The 20,017-nt window shown below is 42.5% G+C and overlaps 1 protein-coding gene across 1 annotated transcript; it reads left to right on the forward strand.

Annotated features, from left to right (window-relative positions):
- The first annotated feature begins 14,696 nt into the window (after window positions 1-14,696).
- LOC127226217 (olfactory receptor 8S1) lies at window positions 14,697-19,425 on the forward strand. The gene is given in 4 exon segments (XM_051190156.1): window positions 14,697-14,833; window positions 14,835-15,434; window positions 16,948-17,139; window positions 19,365-19,425. Coding segments are annotated over 4 exon segments (990 nt in total).
- The last annotated feature ends 592 nt before the right edge of the window (window positions 19,426-20,017 follow it).

Genomic DNA, 20,017 nt, shown 5'->3' on the forward strand with positions numbered 1-20,017 from the left:
GAAACATGGGTACTCACTTGTTGGTTGTTTTTATTTTTCTTTCTTTTACTTTTTATTCTTTGCTCTTTGGGAGCCCACCACCCAGCTCCCAAATAAATCACACAGAGGCTTATTCTTACTCATGAGTGCCCTGCCCTTGGCTTTGTTTATTTCTGGTCAGCCTTTCTCAAAGTATCCCATTCACATTTTGTCTCTGAGCTTTTACATTTTTATATTCTATATTCCTTTCTTTCCTTCTTACTCCATGACTGGATGTGTAGCTGGGTGGCTGGCCCCTGGTGTCTTTCTCCTTTGCTTCCTCCTTGATCTCTTCCCACATTTCTCTTCCCATTTATTCTCTTCCAGCTTCACCTGTCTTTCTCTGCCCAGATATCCACCACTCAGCTCTTTATTAGACCAATCAGGTCTAATAAATCAGGCAGACAAAGTAACACAGCTTCACAGATTTCAACAAATGCAACACATCTTTGAACCACTGAGACAAATGATCCACAGCATAAACAAATGTAACACATCTTAAAATAATATTCTGCAACAGATACTATAATCAATGGTTACAGCAGCTACACACAACACAAGGCAGCAACTTCCTGTAGGGGCTGTTTGCAGCATCTAGCAGGTGTCCCGCCTATCCAAAGCTCAACCCAAGGACATGTCCCCAAGCCCAGTGGAAGCTTAAATGACCTGCAAAGCCATCTGAAGTATGGCAAGGACACTGGCTGGTACTGTATCTTGCTGTGTATTAGTTCTGTGTTTGCTTTATAACGGTCATAGCAAATTTGTTCTGAGGAAATCATTATTTTGATTGTGCCATGCCAAGTTTGTCAGTTTCTTTGTGTTTCAGCTTCTCTATTTTACATCATTAAACACAAAACATACAAAATGTATCGAAAGCTTCCAGCAGATGAGAATTAGAAAAATACTAAACACTCTTCGGAGACCTCTCGGAGCAACTCCGAACAAAGGAGACCTGACTATCCACGTGGGACCACCTGTAATTTCCACCGGCTTGGTCCCTGACCCCGCCTCCAGTCCTCTGCTGGAGTCCCAGGCCCCTCCCAGAGATCCGCCTATCTCTGCGGGTCCACTTGGAGTTCCTGCAGGCAAGATCCTTGACCCCCAAATCCGGGCCCCTGCCAAAGAACGAGGTCTCAGCTGGAGAGCGCCAGTTTCCAGTGAGATCCCACTACCCTGCAAAACCTTCTCAAGTTCCAGTCCAGCCCTCGTCCTCTTCTGCCGGCTATTGGCCAGAGAGAAGCCTCCTAGAGAGCTTGGACCACACAGAGATACAGACATTGAATCTTTGATCCACATAAGCCCATCTGGGAAGGACCATAGAGAGAGGGAAGAGACACCACCAACACCTACAGGAAGAAACTATGGGAAGAAGGCAATACAAGAGAACACCTAACAACAGAAAGACAAACATGACACCACCAGAATCTAGGGAATCTACACCAACTAGAATGGAACACAACAACAAAGCAGAGGAAGCAGAAGGGTACGACTTAAAAATCACCATCATAAAAATGATAGAGGCCCTCAAAGAAGATATGAGAAAATCCCTTAAAGAAATAGAGGAAAAAACAAACAAAAAAGTGGAAGAAATGAACAAATTCCTTAAGGAAAGTACAGAAAGCCAAGAAAAAACAATTAACCAGGTGAAGGAAACGGTTCAAGATTTGAAAACCGAAATTGAGAAAATAAAGGCAACACAAATGGAAGGAAAGCTGGAAATTGAAAAGCTGGGCAAAAAATCGGAAACCATGGACACAAGCATAACCAATAGAATTCGAGAGATGGAAGAGAGAATCTCAGGCGCAGAAGATAAACTAGAAGAAATAGATTCATCGACCAAAGAAAACCATAAATCCAACAAATCCTTAACACACAATATCCAGGAAATGTGGGACACCATGAAAAGGCCAAACCTAAGAATAATAGGCATAGAGGAAGGTGAGGAAGCCCAGCTCAAAGGTGCTGAAAACATATTCAACAAAATCATCGAGGAAAACTTTCCAAATCTGAAGAAGGACATGCCCATGAAAGTACAAGAAGCATACCGAACCCCAAATAGGCTGGACCAAAGAAAAAAGACCCCTCGACATATAATAATCAAAACACCTAGCATACAGAATAAAGAAAGAATATTAAGAGCAGCGAAGGAAAAAGGACAGGTAACATATAAAGGCAGACCTATCAAAATTACACCTGACTCCTCCATGGAAACCCTCAAGGCCAGAAGGTCCTGGATAGATGTTCTAAAAGTATTAAGAGAACACGGATGCCAGCCTAGGCTACTATATCCAGCAAAACTCTCAGTCAATATAGATGGAGAGAACAAGATATTCAATGACAAAACCAGATTTTCCCAATATGTATCTACAAATCCAGCCCTACAGAAAGTATTGGAAGGAAAATTCCAACCCAAGGAAGGTAACTACGCCCACAAAAATGTAGGCAACAGATAATCCAACTACACCAGAAACCTAGGGTGAAGCAGAACAAATATATTCACAATACCACTGCCAACAACAAACCTAAATCAAACAACCATCAACAATCAATGGTCCTTACTCACCCTCAACATTAATGGTCTTAACTCACCTATAAAAAGACACAGATTAACAGAATGGATACGAAGACAGAATCCATCCTTCTGCTGCATACAAGAAACACATCTTAGCTCCAAAGATAGACATTACCTCAGGGTAAAGGGTTGGGAAAAGATTTTCCAATCAAATGGAAATAAGAAGCAAGCAGGCGTAGCTATCCTAATATCTAACAAGCTAGACTTCAAACCAAAACTAGTCAAAAGAGATGAAGACGGTCATTTCATATTCATCTCAGGAGAAATCCATCAACACAAAGTCTCAATTCTGAACATCTATGCCCCTAATACAAAGCCACCCACATTCGTAAAAGAAACACTACTAAAACTCAAAGCTCATATAAAACCTCACACACTTATAGTGGGAGACTTCAATACACCACTCTCAACACTAGACAGGACCACAAATCAGAAACTCAACAAAGAAACAAAAGAATTAACAGAAGTTATGTCTCAACTGGGGCTAACAGACATCTATAGAACATTCCATCCAAAGACAAAAGAATATACCTTCTTCTCTGCTCCACATGGAACCTTCTCTAAAATCGACCACATACTAGGAGACATAACAAACCTCAACAGATACAAGAGAATAGAAATAGTCCCCTGTATCTTATCGGACCACCATGCTTTAAAATTGGAATTCAACAACAATACAAATAGCAGAAAACCTGCAAACTCATGGAAACTTAACAATGTGCAATTGCACCACTCCTGGGTCAAAGAAGAAATAAAGAAAGAAATTAAAGACTTTCTAATATTCAACGAGAATGAGGATACAACATACCCGAACTTATGGGACACCTTGAAAGCAGTGCTACGAGGGAAGTTCATTGCACTAAGTGCCCATATGAAGAAAACAGAGGATAGTCACATAAATGAATTAACAGCGCAACTGAAAACCTTAGAACAGAGAGAAGCGAATTCACCCAGCAGGAGCAGACGCCAGGAAATAATCAACTTGAGGGCTGAAATCAACAAAATAGAAACCAGGAAAACAATACAAAAAATCAATGTAACAAAGAGTTGGTTTTTTGAGAAAATCAACAAGATTGATAAACCTTTATCCAAATTAACGAAAAAGCAGAGACAGAACATGCAAATTAACAAAATCAGAAACGAAATGGGGAACATAACAACAGACACAGAGGAAATCCAGACAATTTTCAGGTCATACTTGAAAATCTGTATTCCACAAAAATTGAAAATTCAAAGGAAATGGACAAGTTTCTGGATAACTATCACTTACCAAAATTAAATCAAGAACAGACAAACAACTTAAATAGACCTATAACCCGAAATGAAATAGAAGCAGTCATCGAAAGCCTTCCAACGAAAAAAAGTCCAGGGCCAGATGGATTCAGTGCAGAATTCTACCAGACATTCAAGGAAGAACTAATACCACTACTCCTCAAACTGTTCCACAAGATAGAAACAGAAGGTTTATTGCCAATCTCTTTTTATGAGGCCACAATAACTTTGGTACCCAAACCTCACAAAGACACAACTAAGAATGAAAACTACAGACCAATATCCCTGATGAACATCGATGCAAAAATACTCAATAAAATAATGGCAAACCGAATTCAAAATACATCAGAGAAATCATCCACCATGATCAAGTAGGTTTCATACCTGGATTGCAGGGATGGTTTAACATACGAAAATCTATCAACGTGATCCACCATATAAACAAACGGAAAAAGAAAAACCATATGATTATCTCCCTAGATGCAGAAAAAGCCTTCGATAAAATTCAACACCCTTTCATGATAAAGGTATTAGAGAGGTCAGGGATAACAGGAACATACCTAAACATAATAAGAGCAATATACAGCAAACCAACTGCCAACATCAAACTGAATGGAGAGAAACTTAAGCCAATTCCTCTAAAATCAGGAACAAGACAAGGCTGTCCTCTCTCTCCATATCTCTTCAATATCATACTGGAAGTTCTAGCTAATGCTATAAGACAACAAGAGGAGATCAATGGGATCCGAATTGGAAAGGAAGAAGTCAAACTGTCTCTATTTGCAGATGATATGATAGTTTACATAAGCGACCCAATAAACTCTACCAGGGAACTCCTACAGCTGATAAACACCTTCAGCAAACTAGCAGGATACAAGATAAACTCAAAAAAATCAGTAGCCCTATTTTTTTCAGACGACAAAGAGGCAGAGAAAGAAATCAGAGAAACATCACCCTTTACAATAGCCACAAGCAACATAAAGTATCTTGGTGTAACGCTTACCAAACAAGTAAAAGATCTATATAATAAGAACTTTGTGACTCTAAAGAAAGAAATTAAAGAAGATACCAGAAAATGGAAAGACCTCCCATGCTCTTGGATAGGTAGGATAAACATAGTAAAAATGGCAATCTTACCAAAAGCAATCTACAGATTCAATGCAATCCCCATTAAAATCCCACCACAATTCTTCACCGACCTTGAAAGGATAATAATCAACTTTATATGGAAAAACAAAAGACCCAGGATAGCCAAAACAACCCTATACAATAAAAGAACATCAGGAGGCATCACCATTCCTGACTTTAAGCTCTACTACAGAGCTATAGTTCTGAAAACAGCCTGGTATTGGCATAAAAATAGACAGGTAGACCAATGGAATCGAATTGAAAATCCTGATATTAATCCACGCACCTATGAACACCTGATTTTCGACAAAACAGCTAAAATTATACAATGGGGCAAAGACAGCATCTTCAACAAATGGTGCTGGCACAATTGGATGAGGGTGTGTAGAAGACTGCAGATAGACCCATGTCTGTCGCCATGCACAAAACTCAAGTCCAAATGGATCAAAGACCTCAACATCAATCCAGCCACATTGAACCTCTTAGAAGAGAAAGTAGGAGGTACCCTTGAACAAATTGGTATAGGAGACCGCTTCTTGAACATAACTCCAGGGGCACAGACACTGAAAGAAACAATTAATAAATGGGACCTCTTCAAACTTAGAAGCTTCTGTAAGGCAAAGGACACAGTTGACAAGACCAAACGGCAGCCCACTGACTGGGAAAAGATTTTCACTAATCCTATATCCGACAAAGGGCTGATCTCCAAAATATACAAAGAACTCAAGAAACTAGTCAACAAAACACCAAATAACCCTATTAAAAAATGGGGTAGAGAACTGAAGAAAGAATTCTCAATGGAGGAAATCAAAAAGGCTGAAAGACACTTAAGAAAATGCTCCACATCCTTAGCTATCAGGGAAATGCAAATCAAAACAACTTTGAGATACCATCTTACCCCTGCCAGAATGGCTAAAATTAGAAACACCAGTGATGACTTATGTTGGAGAGGATGTGGAGAAAGTGGAACACTCCTCCACTGCTGGTGGGAGTGCAAACTCATACAGCCACTTTGGAGATCAGTATGGCGGTTCCTCAGGAAAATGGGAATTAGTTTACCACAGGACCCGGCAATCCCCCTCTTAGGCATATACCCAAAGGATTCACATCAATGCAACAAAGACATCTGTTCAACTATGTTCATAGCAGCACTATTTGTAATAGCAAGAACCTGGAAGCAACCTAGATGCCCTTCAATTGAAGAATGGTTAATGAAGATGTGGCACATCTACACAATGGAATACTACTCTGCAGAAAAAAATAATGGTATCTTGAAATTCGCAGGCAAGTGGATGGCACTTGAAGAAACCATCCTGAATGAGGTAACCCAGTCACAAAAAGAGGAACACAGTATGTACTCACTCATATATGGATTTTAGACCTAGATCAAATGATCACCAGCCTATAATTCACATCACCAGAGGAACTAGGATACAAGTTGTATTCTAAGAGATTCATATAAAGTCCCTCACAGAACTGGGAAGGGACAAGTCCCCCAGACCTCAGGTATAGTGGGGGAGGACAGCTAATGGAGAGAGAAGTAGGAGAAAATGAGAGGGAGGAGAGGAAGGCATGTGCGACCAGGAGGATTGAGCCTGGTTAGGAATGGAAAATAGGAAAGAGAGAGAGAGACAGAGAGAGAGAACATAAAAGAGGGAGCCAATATTGGTTTGAAGATAAAGTTGAACACAAAGAAAGGTCGAGGGAACTACAAGACTGCTCCCAACTAACAATCTCAGCTTCCGTGGAAAGGCTATCATAAATGCCCTTCCCGGAGAGTGAGATCAACAACTAACTTCTCCATGGAGTCCTCAACTAATGCCTGTTGAAAACAGGAGCAAACACCCATACATAAACACTGAGTCAAACTAGAACCCAGAAGCAGATGGAGAGGACAAGACCATTCGGTAGAAGTACATAGAGACAGCTTACCTGAACAAGGAGGAGCTAAGGGCCACTAGACTGATAGCTGGGAAGCCAACAGGGGTCTGACTCGGACCCCCCTTGAATATGGGTCTCAGCCAGAAGGTCTGAGCAGCCTAAGAGACCTCAGACAGTGGAGCCAGGATGTATCCCTGGTGCACAAAAGGACTTTGCAAACATATCCCCCATGGAGGGATAACTGCCTTATTCTAGAGATAGGAGAGAAGCCCTAGTCCCTACTTCACAGGACCTGTCAGATCTACATGACCCCAACTGGATGGCATTCCCCTACATATTGTATTGTGGTGGGGGGTTGGGAGGGGAGGGTGTTTAGAGTGCATGGGAGAGGGTAGAGAGGGCAAAAGGGAGGGAAGGAGGGAGGGAGGGCTTGGGGGGAGGGAGGGAGGGAGGGAGAGGGAACTGGGATCGACATGTAAAATAATAAAAAAAAAAAAAAAAAAAAAACGCTTTGACTCCAAAATTTAAGTTGAAGAACAAGTTACTGGGGAAAAGTATTTCTATTTTTGTTTCCACAGAAAATGAAAAGATGTGGATTCCTTCCAGACTAATGTGGTTTGATCACACCAGACCGCCTGAAACAGAGTACAAGCTGATCCTACATTCCAAACAGCTGGACAAAACAGCCCTACAGACTACAGCTAGGATATCTGAATCTTCTTCGAATCCCCCAAGACAGCGCCCCTTACCAGCAGGAAGTAGTTTGGAAAGAACGACGCCCAAATTCCCAAATATTGTGTATAAATGTTTGTTTTCATTCAATTGGACTTTGTTATATAAAATTAAATAAAAAATACTCTATATGCATAAAAAAACAAAAAAGAAAAAGAAAAAAGAAAAATACTAAACACTTCAAAATAAACAAAATGACAGGAATTAATACACACCTTTCAATAATAACTAAATATTAATCATCTCAAATCCCCAATCAAAAGACACTGCCAAATAAGCCTGGGAGAAAATATCATCTAATAGGGAAACACTGTTTCTCAGTACACATAAAGGTTCTCCGACAACTCAATCAGTTCTAAATTTCCACTTTAAATCAATTCAATTTGACTTAAAATCATCTTTCTCTGTATGTACTAGGCATGTTTCAAGATGCTAAAAGCTACTCTATTAATCAGTGTAGATTTAGACTTTCTCGGGTTTCTACAGGAATGTTCAGTCACCTCCCTAATTCAACCCAGCTGGCTCGTGGTTATGAGTCCAACAGTCAGTCAGCTTTCTAAAGACAAAGAGTACAACTGAAACAGACGTCACATGACTTGGTCAGAGACCACGGATCAGATAAAATGGCTATGAAATGTCCCTGATTTTTCAGTTGATGGGAATAAGAGATCTAGATTTTCTTATAAACTAGTTTTTGTTTGGTTTGGTTTGGTTTATTGGGATAGGGTTTATCTGTGTATAGACCTGGCTGTCCTGGAACTCACTCTCTAAACAAGGTGGCCTCAAACTCACAGAGATCCACCTGCCTCTGCCTCCTGAGTGCTGGGATAAAAGGTGTGCACCACCACCCAGCTATAAACTCGTTTCTTAAGGTAGATGAGCCTTTTAAAGGAAAGCCGGCCCCCCCCCCCCCGTGGTTCTCACAGGTGTCACTACAAATGTATATTTCCTCTGACCAATGTGTTTGGAAGAGATCAGACAGACGCTTTGAAAGGAAAGGGCTCCCCACCCCACCCCCACTGTGGGGTCACAGGTGTCCCTACAAATGTGTATTTTCCCTGTGTTTGGAAGAGATCAGACAGATGCTTTGCTGTCTTTTCCCATTGCATTTTTCACACCAAAAGGCTCAACGATCCAGCTGAATACCCATGTCCTGTACCTTAAATGACCTCATATTCTTTGCACTGATGCTAATTAACATTCCAGAGACCGGAGAGAGAGAGAGAGAGAGAGAGAGAGAGAGAGAGAGAGAGAGAGAGAGCTCAATTACTCATAAAAATTGAAAGTTACAAATCAGGGTTGCATTTAATGTGATTGTTGGCGGTTTTCAGCTTTGCTTTTGTGATCCATATCAGCCATTGCTTAATAAGATGGAAACTGCAAAACTCAATCAATGGCCTAACCAGCCAAGACACAAGAAAGATCATGTAAAACAATCTAGATTCTTTTTTCCACTTCCAGAATTTATTTTCACACCGTACTTAAATGAAAGATCAAGAAAGGGAAACAAAAAACAGTATCTTTTTAGAAGACTATTTGCTGAGGTCCGTCTGGTTTTTTCAGTTGCTTGTCTTTAGAACCACAAATTGCCCCAGCCAGACAGCTGGGGAACCAGCATAGGACTGAACCAGGCCCCCTGAATGTGGGTGACATTTAGGAGGCCTGGGCAGTCTCTGGGGCCTCTGGCAGTGGAACCAGTATTTATCCCTAGTGCACGAATGGACTTTGGGAGCCCATTCCCCCGTGGAGAGATACTCTCTCAGCCTAGATACACAGGGAGGAGGGCCTAGGCCCTGCTCCAAATGATGTGACAGACTTTGATGATCCTCCATGGAAGGCCTCACTCTCCCTGTGGAGTGTACGGGGCAGGGGCTGGGGGGCTGTTGGTGAGGAGCAGGGGAAGATGGGAGGGAGAGGGAACTGGGATTGATACGTGGAATAAAGTTGTTTCTAATTTAAATTAAAAAATAAAGAACCACAAATTCTTCATAGTTCATTCTGCACAAATACTGAAAAAAAGAAAAACCATTTACATGGTTATTAGAGTGCAGCATTGTTATTGAAAACAAACACTGGTCTCTAATGAACTCATTGATTCTTACACCTATCCTGTGAAACAGTCTTCAGCTAAAAATACAATAAGATGAATAGAAGAGACTAACAGCGAGGATATCCATATGCTGCAAATAGGGGATTGATTGACCAGTATTATATAACTTGAATATTTTGAAGACTGGCTTATTTCTATTTCATGTGCATGGGTGTTTTGCGTGCGAGTGTGTATGTGTACCACATGTGTGCCGTGCTGGTGGAATCAGTTATAAGCTGTCATATGGGTGCTGGGAACTGAACAGAGATCTCTACAAAAGCAGTCACGGATGCACAGCACTCCAGTAACTTTGAATGTAAAGAACCCTTGGGGGCAGGGAGTCCCTCTCCAAGGGGACTATAACCTTTCTCCTCTTCTCCATATGGAGAGATTAGGGGGAATGATTCATGGAAGAGACATCTGTTGAAACTGAGTAAGAAATAGATACAAGGTAAATACACAAATTTGTAAGCAGAATCAGTCAGGGGCTGGAAAGACCAGAAGACCAGCCATTGGTTAAGAGCATTTGCCACTGAGTCAGATTCCCATGTCAGGCAACTCACAACCACCTGTGACTCCAGCTCCAGTGCACCTGACACCCTCTTCCAGGCTCCACCACCTGCACTTTCATGCCAGGCACTCACATGGACTCATACATGTAAGTAAATGTATGTGTAATATTTGAACACAGTTAATCATATTATTAAAAGAATTATATGCTAAGAATTAGAAACCTAAATAAATACTTAGAAATTTTCACATCAACCTGAACACAAAAAATAAAGACACTGGCAGATGCAGCAATACAAAGGGATGGATGAAATTATGTAAATACAGAACTCATATGAAATTCTCAAAAATAAGCTGGGCTTGGTGGCACATGCCTTTAATCCTGGAAATTGGGAGGCAGAGACAGATAGAACTCTGTGAGTTTGAGGCCAGTCAGGTCTACACAGCAAGTCCTAGGACAACCAGGACTTTATGTCATAAAGAGACCCTGTTTCAGACTGATGTATGTGTGTGTGTGTGTGTGTGTGTGTAGAGAGAGAGGGGGGGAGGAGGGAAGGAGAGAGGGAGGGAAGGAAGGAGGGAACACTTGAAATTGGAAGGGAATGGTGGTATGAGAGAATAGGGAAGGAATTGGAGGGGAGGAGAGGAGATGGAAAATGGAGTTGATCAAACACATTATATGCATGTATGAAATGTTCAAACAATATTTTTTTCCTTCTTTCCTTTTTTATTTTGTTTAGTGTTTGGTTTGGTTTGGTTTGGTTTGGTTTGGTTTGGTTTGGTTTGGTTTGGTTTGGTTTGGTTTGGTTTTTTGAGACAGGGTTTCCCTGTGTAGCTCTAACTATCCTGGAACTCACTCTATAGACCACGCTGGCCTCAGACTCAAAGATCCACCTGCCTCTGCTTCCTGGGTGCTAAAATAAAAGGCATGTGCCACCACCACCCAGTGCCATTTCTAGTTTTTGAAACATGTTATTGTGTTTTTATTTACTTATTTTGTGTGTATGCTGTGAGCTTGTTGCCATATTGTGTATGCATGTGGAGGTCAGAAGACAGTGGTGTGTTTACATCATTTGCCCCATCCTTCTGCTCCCTCCAACCCCTCCTATTCTCCCCCTCCCCAGATTCACTAAGAAGCATCGTTTTGAAGCATAAATTATTACAGAGATCTACAGCTGGTCAAAATACACAGAATGCTGGCCATGGGTGCTGACACCGGCTGATACTTCTACAACACAAGCCCTACCCTGAAGGTTCAGGGAACATCCTGGAAGAAGGGGTGGAGAGACTGTAAAAGCCAGAGAAACAGGGCATCTGCTGCAAGATATTTCTTTCTGTACATGACAGGGAAGCTGTACCCATGAAATCTCAACAATATGGTTACCTAAACAAAACCTGAAAAATGACAACAATTGACACCCCAATGTGGATGGGGGAAATCAAGTCCCCACCCCTAGAAGAAGAACCCCAAGCAGTGAATGACTGCTAAGAGAGAGGTAATTAGTCTACTCCAGGCATGAGCCCCCTAATAGGAGATTCAATCTCAAACAATCAGCCCTAAACACATACACATATGAGCAACATTAAATAAACTCTTCAGGTCGTATTTATAAGTGTGTGTGTGTGTGTGTGTGTGTGTGTGTGTGTGTGTGTGTGTGTGCATGAAACAACAATAATTCAAGAGTAAGAGACCATGTTTGGATTTTTTAACTTCATATTTGAGAATGTTAAGTTGCATATGTGTTCAGTGAAAGGAATGTTTAATTTGGAAATACTGTCCAGAATTTTTCACAGCTTTTTTTCAGCCAAACATTTTATTAGATTTGTGGAGGTGTCTGAACAACACAGTGACATTCTAGTTAATAAGGATGCATCTCTGTGGAGGGATCCTAGGGGAAGAGGCAAAATAGATACAAAAGCAGAACTGGGCAGTGCTGGAGGTAAAAGGGTTGTGTGTTTGTTTTTCACAATTTTGTGCACGTATACAGTGAATGCCTATAACCTACTCATATCTCATATATCAGTGATATATTTACATAATAATAGCACTAAAAACAGATTATTGGCCACCTCTGGGTCCTCCTGTGTGATGTAACCCACTAAAGCAAGAGAAACACAAAGAAAGAGTCAGCCTGGAGCACCTACTCAGACTCAGGGCAGACCCGCTCAAGCTCTCCAGGGACCCCCTTCACTCTCCAAGGTGTAAAGATGACTCAAAGTCCCTCTGGCCATTGTTATTTGTAAAGCAGAATTTAGGAAAACTACCCTTCCCCTTGAACAAAAGGACTATGGAGATGAATCTTTATTCAGAAGTCTCTTGTGGGCTGCTGATAACCAACCAAGGTGCATAACCAAAATTTAAAGAGCTTAGTGCCCAGAAATCCCTTGCCTGTATCCCCTAGGAATAAGTCAAGGGAAGCCCACAGTAACCAAGTCATACCCGTGGCTTTTGTGCAGTGCTGGCGAAGTTGTTCTCTGGGCATCCCTCCACTAAGGGATCCAGGTAAGGATAAGTCTTATTCAATTTCATCTTCTCCCAAAACTGCCCACTCTGGGAACCCATGAGGGTGGAAATCAGATCTTCGTTTATGAACCTTCTGCTAGCCTTTGAGAAGAGAGGTGACTTCTTCACCTCCCTCTGTACTAAACTAAACCCCGTAACTGTCTGTCCTACCATTATTTGCCCACCTTTTTGGGAGATGATATCTGTAATGTTCAGAAAGTGAGCGATGTAAGTTTCACGTGGCTTTATCCGTATCCAGTTCAGAGGATCTCGGGCATCTGTGGACTCTTGTGCTAAACCCAGAGGGCGCAGTGACAGCAGAGGAGGGCATTGTCCTCACTCCCACTAGAGAGCTTCTGCCTGCCCAGTTTCCATGGAACTGTGTGACACTTCTGCTAGAGTTAGCATACACCGGGACAAGGGTTCCTATTCAGTAGCAAACACCTAGTTTTCCAGACTTTCTCATCTGTTGGGGGTGGCACATGTGTGACAGTGAATGTGTGTGGAGTTCAGAGGACATCTTGCTGGAGTCAGCACTCTCCTTCCACCCTTCACTCTGTGGGTCCCAGGGATATCACTAGCCTTGTGGCAAGCACCTTTCACCACTAAGCCCTCTGGCCTACCCTACCAATATTGTTTTGTTTTGTTTTTGTAGACAAGGTTTCTCTATGTAGCTTTAGAGCTACATAGAGAGTCCCAGCACTCTCTCTGTGGAACAGGCTGGCCTTGAACTCACAAGGATCTGCCTGCCTCTGCCTCCCAAGTGCTGGGATTAAAGGCATGTGTCAACACCGCCCAGCCCCTGCTGATATCTTTAATGAAAAATTCAAGTGATTTACAAATGTATGAGGAAAGATAAAGGACTTGCAGCATCATGAAGGGTCACAATACTTCTATCAGATGGCCAGCCAAAATGTTTACTGCGGAATCACTGTGCCAGGCAGTCCTACAGGCTGAGTTTGACTCCCTTAGGAAACAGAACATAACAGAACATAATACCTCTCAGAGTCCTGGGTCTATCCTCAGCTTCTTTCTCTTGTTTCTTTTTTTTTTTTTTTTTTTTTTTTTTTTTTTTCTCTTCAAGAACTTGTCTTAAGATTTTTGTAGCTCAAGATATCTACATGGGTAAGAAAGCAAAGAACTTCCTTCTGACCCATTCCATAGACCCAGTGTTTATCCCCTACACCTCAGACTAGAGTCTAGGAAGTGATTGATACACACTAAAATTGCAACCTTCAAGTTCCTTGCTAAAGTGGCAACACTAATCATTGGCTAGAGAGTCTGGGATGTTGGGTTCAATTCTAGAAAGTGAAACAGCCACCTTGGCTGATGCATAACACACCTTCACTTCTGGATTCTGGTTGCTAGCTCTAAAATAAGGTTGGCATATGCTTATCTGTAGGTATTGTACAAACCTAAGCATGAAGCTGTAAGGATTCCAGCATTTACCTTGGGAAAGCAGGTTCTGGACCATTTTAGTCTATGTTGAAAACTGAGCCATTTCTGCTTTCTCCTTGACTGATATCAGGGGAGCTCACTAGGGTAGCCAAGTGGCCTATTTTTTTTTAATTGAGCTATATGTTTTCCCCACTCCCTTTCCCTCCTCCCCTCTCCCCTCCCACCCCACCCCTGCCCTCTTTGCTCCCAATTTACTCAGGAGAGCTTGTCTTTTTCCCCTTCCTAGGAGGATTTATGTGTGTCTCTCTTAGGGTCCTCTTTGTTACCTAGGTTCTCTTCTTTCTCCTTTTCTAACCCTGTTTCTCCTTCCCTCCTTTTCTAGTTCTTGTCCTCTGCATATTTCCTACTCACCTTCTCCACTTTGGCCAGGAGATCACTGCCTGAGCTAGGAAGCGCTAACAATCCGACACAGCAGAGACGCCACTGCCTCGTAATCCCCCTGAGTCAAAAGTTTAATTCATCATTTCTGGGATGCATAGCAGCACCGGACATCCCTGAGACGGGGATGTTTGAATGCTCCATGGAAGCTAGAAATGTCACTGAGTTTGTGCCCCGGACTGACCAGCATCCCTCGCACTCGGGCACTGCTCTTGGTGGTTTACCTCTTGACCGTCCTGGGGAACTTGCTGATGCTGCTGGTGATCAGCTGTGATCCCCACCTTCATACCCCCATATTTCTTCCTGAGACACCTCTCCCTCATAGATGTTTTCTATTCTTCAGTCATTGCACCCAAGTTGCTAAGGAACCTTATTTCCGAGTGGAAGACAATATCCTTCCTTGGGTGTTTTATTCAGATTGCCCTGGTCGTATTTTCTGGGGCCACTGAAGCCTGCCTCCTTTATGCCATGACCTATGACCAGTTCCAGGCTGTGTGTCACCATTGTTGTATGTGGTCACTATGAGTGGAAAGGTATGTTCTGGGCTTGCAGTTATATATATCCTGGGCCATAGGAATCAGTGTTAGCCTGATTAACACCTTCCTGCTAGCTCAAGAGCACTTCCGTGGCCCAAACCTAATCCACAGCTTTGCCTATGAGATTTCCCCCAGTGCTCTTGTTGGTCTGTTCTGACCCTACACTACTGTCATCTCCATCCTGACAACCCTGGTGATCTTAGGTTTTGGTACTCTGGTCCTACTGCTGGGATCCTACGGCTGTATCATCACAACAGCCCTGAGCATCAGCTCATCCACAGGTCAGAGCAAGATCTTCTCCACATGTTCTTCACACTTCCTTGTAGTCACCATCTTCTATGGTTCAGGGGTTTACAGGTGTGTTCCTAGTCATAAATGTCGTGTTTTCCTCTCCTAACAGAACAGTGCATGGATGCAGCAGGAAAGAATCATCCTGGAATTTTCAAGGCTTGAGCTCCAGCCCTGCTCTGCTGTGGACTAGCCATGTGTGGTTTTCAAAAGGCTCATCTGAGGCTGCAGATGAATGAACCTCCCTTTATTTCAGTTTTCTCATAGACCGTAAAGTGACAATAAGATTTGCTCTGCTCATTTCACAGACACATTACAAAAATAGATCATTAGAAATTCTAGTTAGATGAATACCTTTTCCTTAAAGATTGTGTGTGTGTGTGCGTGTGTGTGTGTGTGTGTGTGTGTTTGTGCACGCGCACGCGCGCATATGCGCATGCACGCACACGCGCTGCAGACGCCACACAGGGGCACTGGATCCTCTGGAGCCAGAGAAACATGCGGTCATATGCTGTCTGACATGTGTACTATGAACTGAACCACAATCCCCCATTAAAGCAGCAGCATTCTTAACCACTGAGCTACCTCCTCCCCAGCCCCTAAATACCTTCTTTAATCAAATCAAGCAGAGCCCATAAGGAACATTCTTGATATGTTGGATTTGTTCCAGTGAAGATAATGTTGTTGATAAAGTAATAACGTTTCTTTGGGAAATAATCCTAGGGATACTTAAGATATGCCCGATAATTTAATCGTAAGATTTTAAAATCATATGTGTTGCTTAACCCATTTTTATCTCTCATTTTATTCACCATTTCTGTCTCTTTTTCTAAGCCAAAGAAAAATATAACCAAAAAAAAAAACCAAACTGTTCCACCAAGCATTATAAAAATAGTGTTTGGGGCTGGAGAGATGGCTCAGTGGATAGGACACTTGCTACTCTTGCAAAGGACTCAGGTTCAGTTCTCAATATCCACATGGAGGCTTATAACCATCCATAATTCCAGTTCCAGGGTACCAGGGGACCAGGAACCCTCTCCTGACCTCCATGAGTACCATAAATTCATGTAGTACACATACACACATGCACACAAACACTCATACACCTTTAATTATTATTATTATCAATAATTTGCTATGGTTGTAAGAGTAGACCTCAGGGCCATCCATGTGGGAAATAATGGGAGTATCGTGAACTAGACACATAATTTTGCAAGAAATAATCCTCACTAAATGAGAACACAGTGTGTCCGAACTGTTGTGAATAGAGTAATGGGGAATGTTATCATGACTATTAGCCAAGATGCTCTGAAGAGAGGGAAATGTTATGGAAATGCACAAGCCTTGTCCTAACCTGAACCCCTTAATACACAGAAAAACTTGTTTTCATGGAGAGTTCCTTCCTGTGAGTTCACTCATGCTTGGATACCTTTGAAGACAGAAATGACTGACTTCCCAGTGATCAATCATTTTTGAAATTGCCATGGTAACAGTCAGCAGGAGTGTGATGGACCATAGCAGCCAGCAGTATTGAGATCCTCATCCTGAATTCACTTTGCTCCTTTGTGTAATTCCTCCCAAGGTACATGACCCCAGCATCTGGCTCAGTCCTGGAGCAAGTGCTCTCTTTGCAGTACAGTATGGTGACCCCGTTGCTAAACCCGCTCATCTACAGCCTGAAGAAGGAAGATGTAAAGGCGGCTCTGAGGAGGATGCTGACCAGGAGGTCCAGGCTGATCTACAAGGTCGGCACAGCCTCTCCTGCTCCATCCAGGTGGGAGTTGTACAAGGAACATGCTAGAAGAAGGGATCTTATCACTCAGCCACCTCTATGTTGCCACAACAGAGGAAGTTTCTCTTCTTCCACTGCTCTGCCCCTAGTTGAGAGAGAGAGAGATTAGGGAACTTCCAGAATAGAGCAGGTGATACCCAACTCATCCAAGAGACCCACTTAGTACATTAGAAAATCCCCAGGGCTCCACTAGCCATTTCCACAGCTCTTGGTTTTTCCTTTCCCTGGTTATTCCTTTTATCTGTACACAGAGTACCAATCAACCTGTCAACCACTGGTGAGGATAGTTCCACATTCCAGGAATGTAGCATCTTGGCTAAACAAGACTCAACCCTCCATTTGTTTCCATCCCAAAGGATCCTTTGCAAGATCTAAGTCTTCACAATAAGTGAAACAGAAATGAATTAAGTGTGTCTCTGGAGTTCTGTCTAATTCATATAAGCAGTGCCCAAAGCAGGGCTCACCAAATCCTCAGTAGTGACCCGTGGATGAAGAAGCAATGACTCTATCTGAAGATTCCCTTCTCTTGCAAGGTCCTAGGAGATGGGGAGGGTGACTATCACCACCTAACTGTAAGTGTCCTGGGTGCAGACCTTCTAGCAATAGCTTCTGTGTCCCCATGGTCTCATACATCCTGTTACTTAATAGTTACATTAGATAAGTGACGGAAATTAGTGGATGATGGAGGAAGGGAAGGGAGAAAACATGTGAAATGGAGAATTGCCTTCACAAGATATGTGTCAGAGGAAACACCCTGAGGAGAAATGGGAAGAGGAGACAAAGAGACTCCGTGTTGTTGAGCACTGTCCTGAGTCCTCGCCATGAGTTCAGTGAACAGTCTACAGCTCTTCCTCCAAGCCTGAACCTGCGCTTCCATCCTTGTTTCAGACCTAGAGGAAAGAGAAATTGGAGAAAGCAGAAGCAACCTGCTGCCATCCTCAGGGATACTCTTTACACCAGAAACCCTCCCAGACAAAGCCATTGTTTCTGACCCTGCTCCTTCTCAGACGCCAAGATGTCTGCAATTGTCAAGACCGCTTCCTTCTTCCGTCAGGGATAGAATGTAGCCCAGTGGCAGAACACGTGCATGGGAGAGCAAACAGCACCCTCATCGTTCCATGGATATAAACATGTTACCATGGGAGGTGACCGCATGTAAGTTCATTGTGGAGATCATTCCACAGTATACCAAGGTCCATTTGGAAGAAGGAAGAGGAAGGGGGCGGGGCTGGCACCAGCCTCTGTCCATCAGGAGAGACAATCAGGCTTCACTGAATCACAAAAGTAATGTTTATTTTCACAAGACCATTCCCAACCCTGTGAATACTGTATGGAGTGTTTAATAAAGGAAATGCATAAGCCAGTGGGGGTGAGAGCAGAGAACTCTCCTAGGAGCCACAAATGCTGACCCCAACACCTCAACTGTCCCGAGAACAAAACTTTATCTGTTTGCTTTACTTTTCTAAAAAAAAAAAAAAAAAAAAAAAAAAAAAAAACTGGTTCTTTTTGTATTTATTTGGGTTTTTGATTTTGGGGATGGGAGGGGAATTTGAGCCAGGTCTCACATATCCCAAGCAGCCCTACAAATTGCCATTTAAAAAAAAAAGGAAAGAAAACATAACACTTGTAGCCAATGCAAAACAGTCTGGGAAGTAATAGGAATTGTCACCAATGATAATTAAATGTCCAAACTTAAGCTAGGCATGATAGAAAATGCCTATAATCTCAGTACTTGGGAGATGGAGGCAGGAGGATGATTAATTCAAGGTCATCCTTAGCTACATAGCTGTTTGCTTTACTTAGTGGATTTTTTTTCTACTTACCACACAAGCACTGAACCAAAGGAAAGTACACTTAAAAACTGCTCTAATGCTGGGCAGTGGTGGTGCATACCTTTAATACCAGCACTTGGGAGGCAGGCAGAGGCAGGCAGATCCCTGTTAGTTCAAGGCCAGCCTGGTGTACAGAGTGAGTTCCAGGACAGCCAAGGCTACATAGAGAAACCCTGTCTCAAAAAAAAAAAAACACAAAAAATAAAAATCTCTCCCAAGTACTGATGCCTAATAGGGATATACATGTGTTTGTATGCTTGTATGCTTACCTTCTGACTGCGTGTTATTTTTTTTAACTGCTTCCATGCTGGCTCCCTGTTCTTGCTCCTCCAACCATCCTGCTAAAAAACTTCTCTATTTGTAATATATTGTTAGATTCCTTCAGATTATTGACGACTATGGCCTCATATATGGTGTCCTGATGTGCATAGGGTGAAGGCCAGTGCTGTGGCTTTAGTGTTGAATCTCCCCGTAGTGGGTTTAATGAGAATGGCTTACACTCCTATCTTTGAATACTTGGTTTCCAGTTGGTGACTGCTTGGTTAGGATTAAGAGGTGTGGCTTTGTTGAAGGAAGTGTATCACTAGAGGTGGACTTTGAGGTTTCAAAAGCCTATGACATTCCCAGTTATTCTCTCTCTGTGTCTCTGTCTTCCTGTGTGTATCTCTCCGTCTCTGTCTCTCTCTTCCTCTGCCTCCTGCTTGTGTCCCAAGAGGTGAGCTCTCCGCTATTACTCTAGCATAATGTCTGCCTGACTACTGCCATGCTGTCCACCATGATGGTCATGGCCTCTAACCCTCTAGAACCATGAACCCCAAATTAAATGCTTTCTTCTACAAGTCATAGTGTCTTATCACAGAAATAGTAAAGTAACTAAGACTCTCTCCAAAGAGCCACATATACATATTTACCTTCCCCCACCTCCAGAGTAACAGTACTGGAAGGTGCTATGGACCTGGGACCTGAGAGACTTACAGACAAAGTCCCTTCACAGAGTAGAGACTTGGGCACATAGTTCCACCTGTAAC

This window comes from Phodopus roborovskii, unplaced genomic scaffold, assembly GCF_943737965.1.
Source record: "Phodopus roborovskii unplaced genomic scaffold, PHOROB, whole genome shotgun sequence".
Lineage (NCBI taxonomy): Eukaryota > Metazoa > Chordata > Mammalia > Rodentia > Cricetidae > Phodopus > Phodopus roborovskii.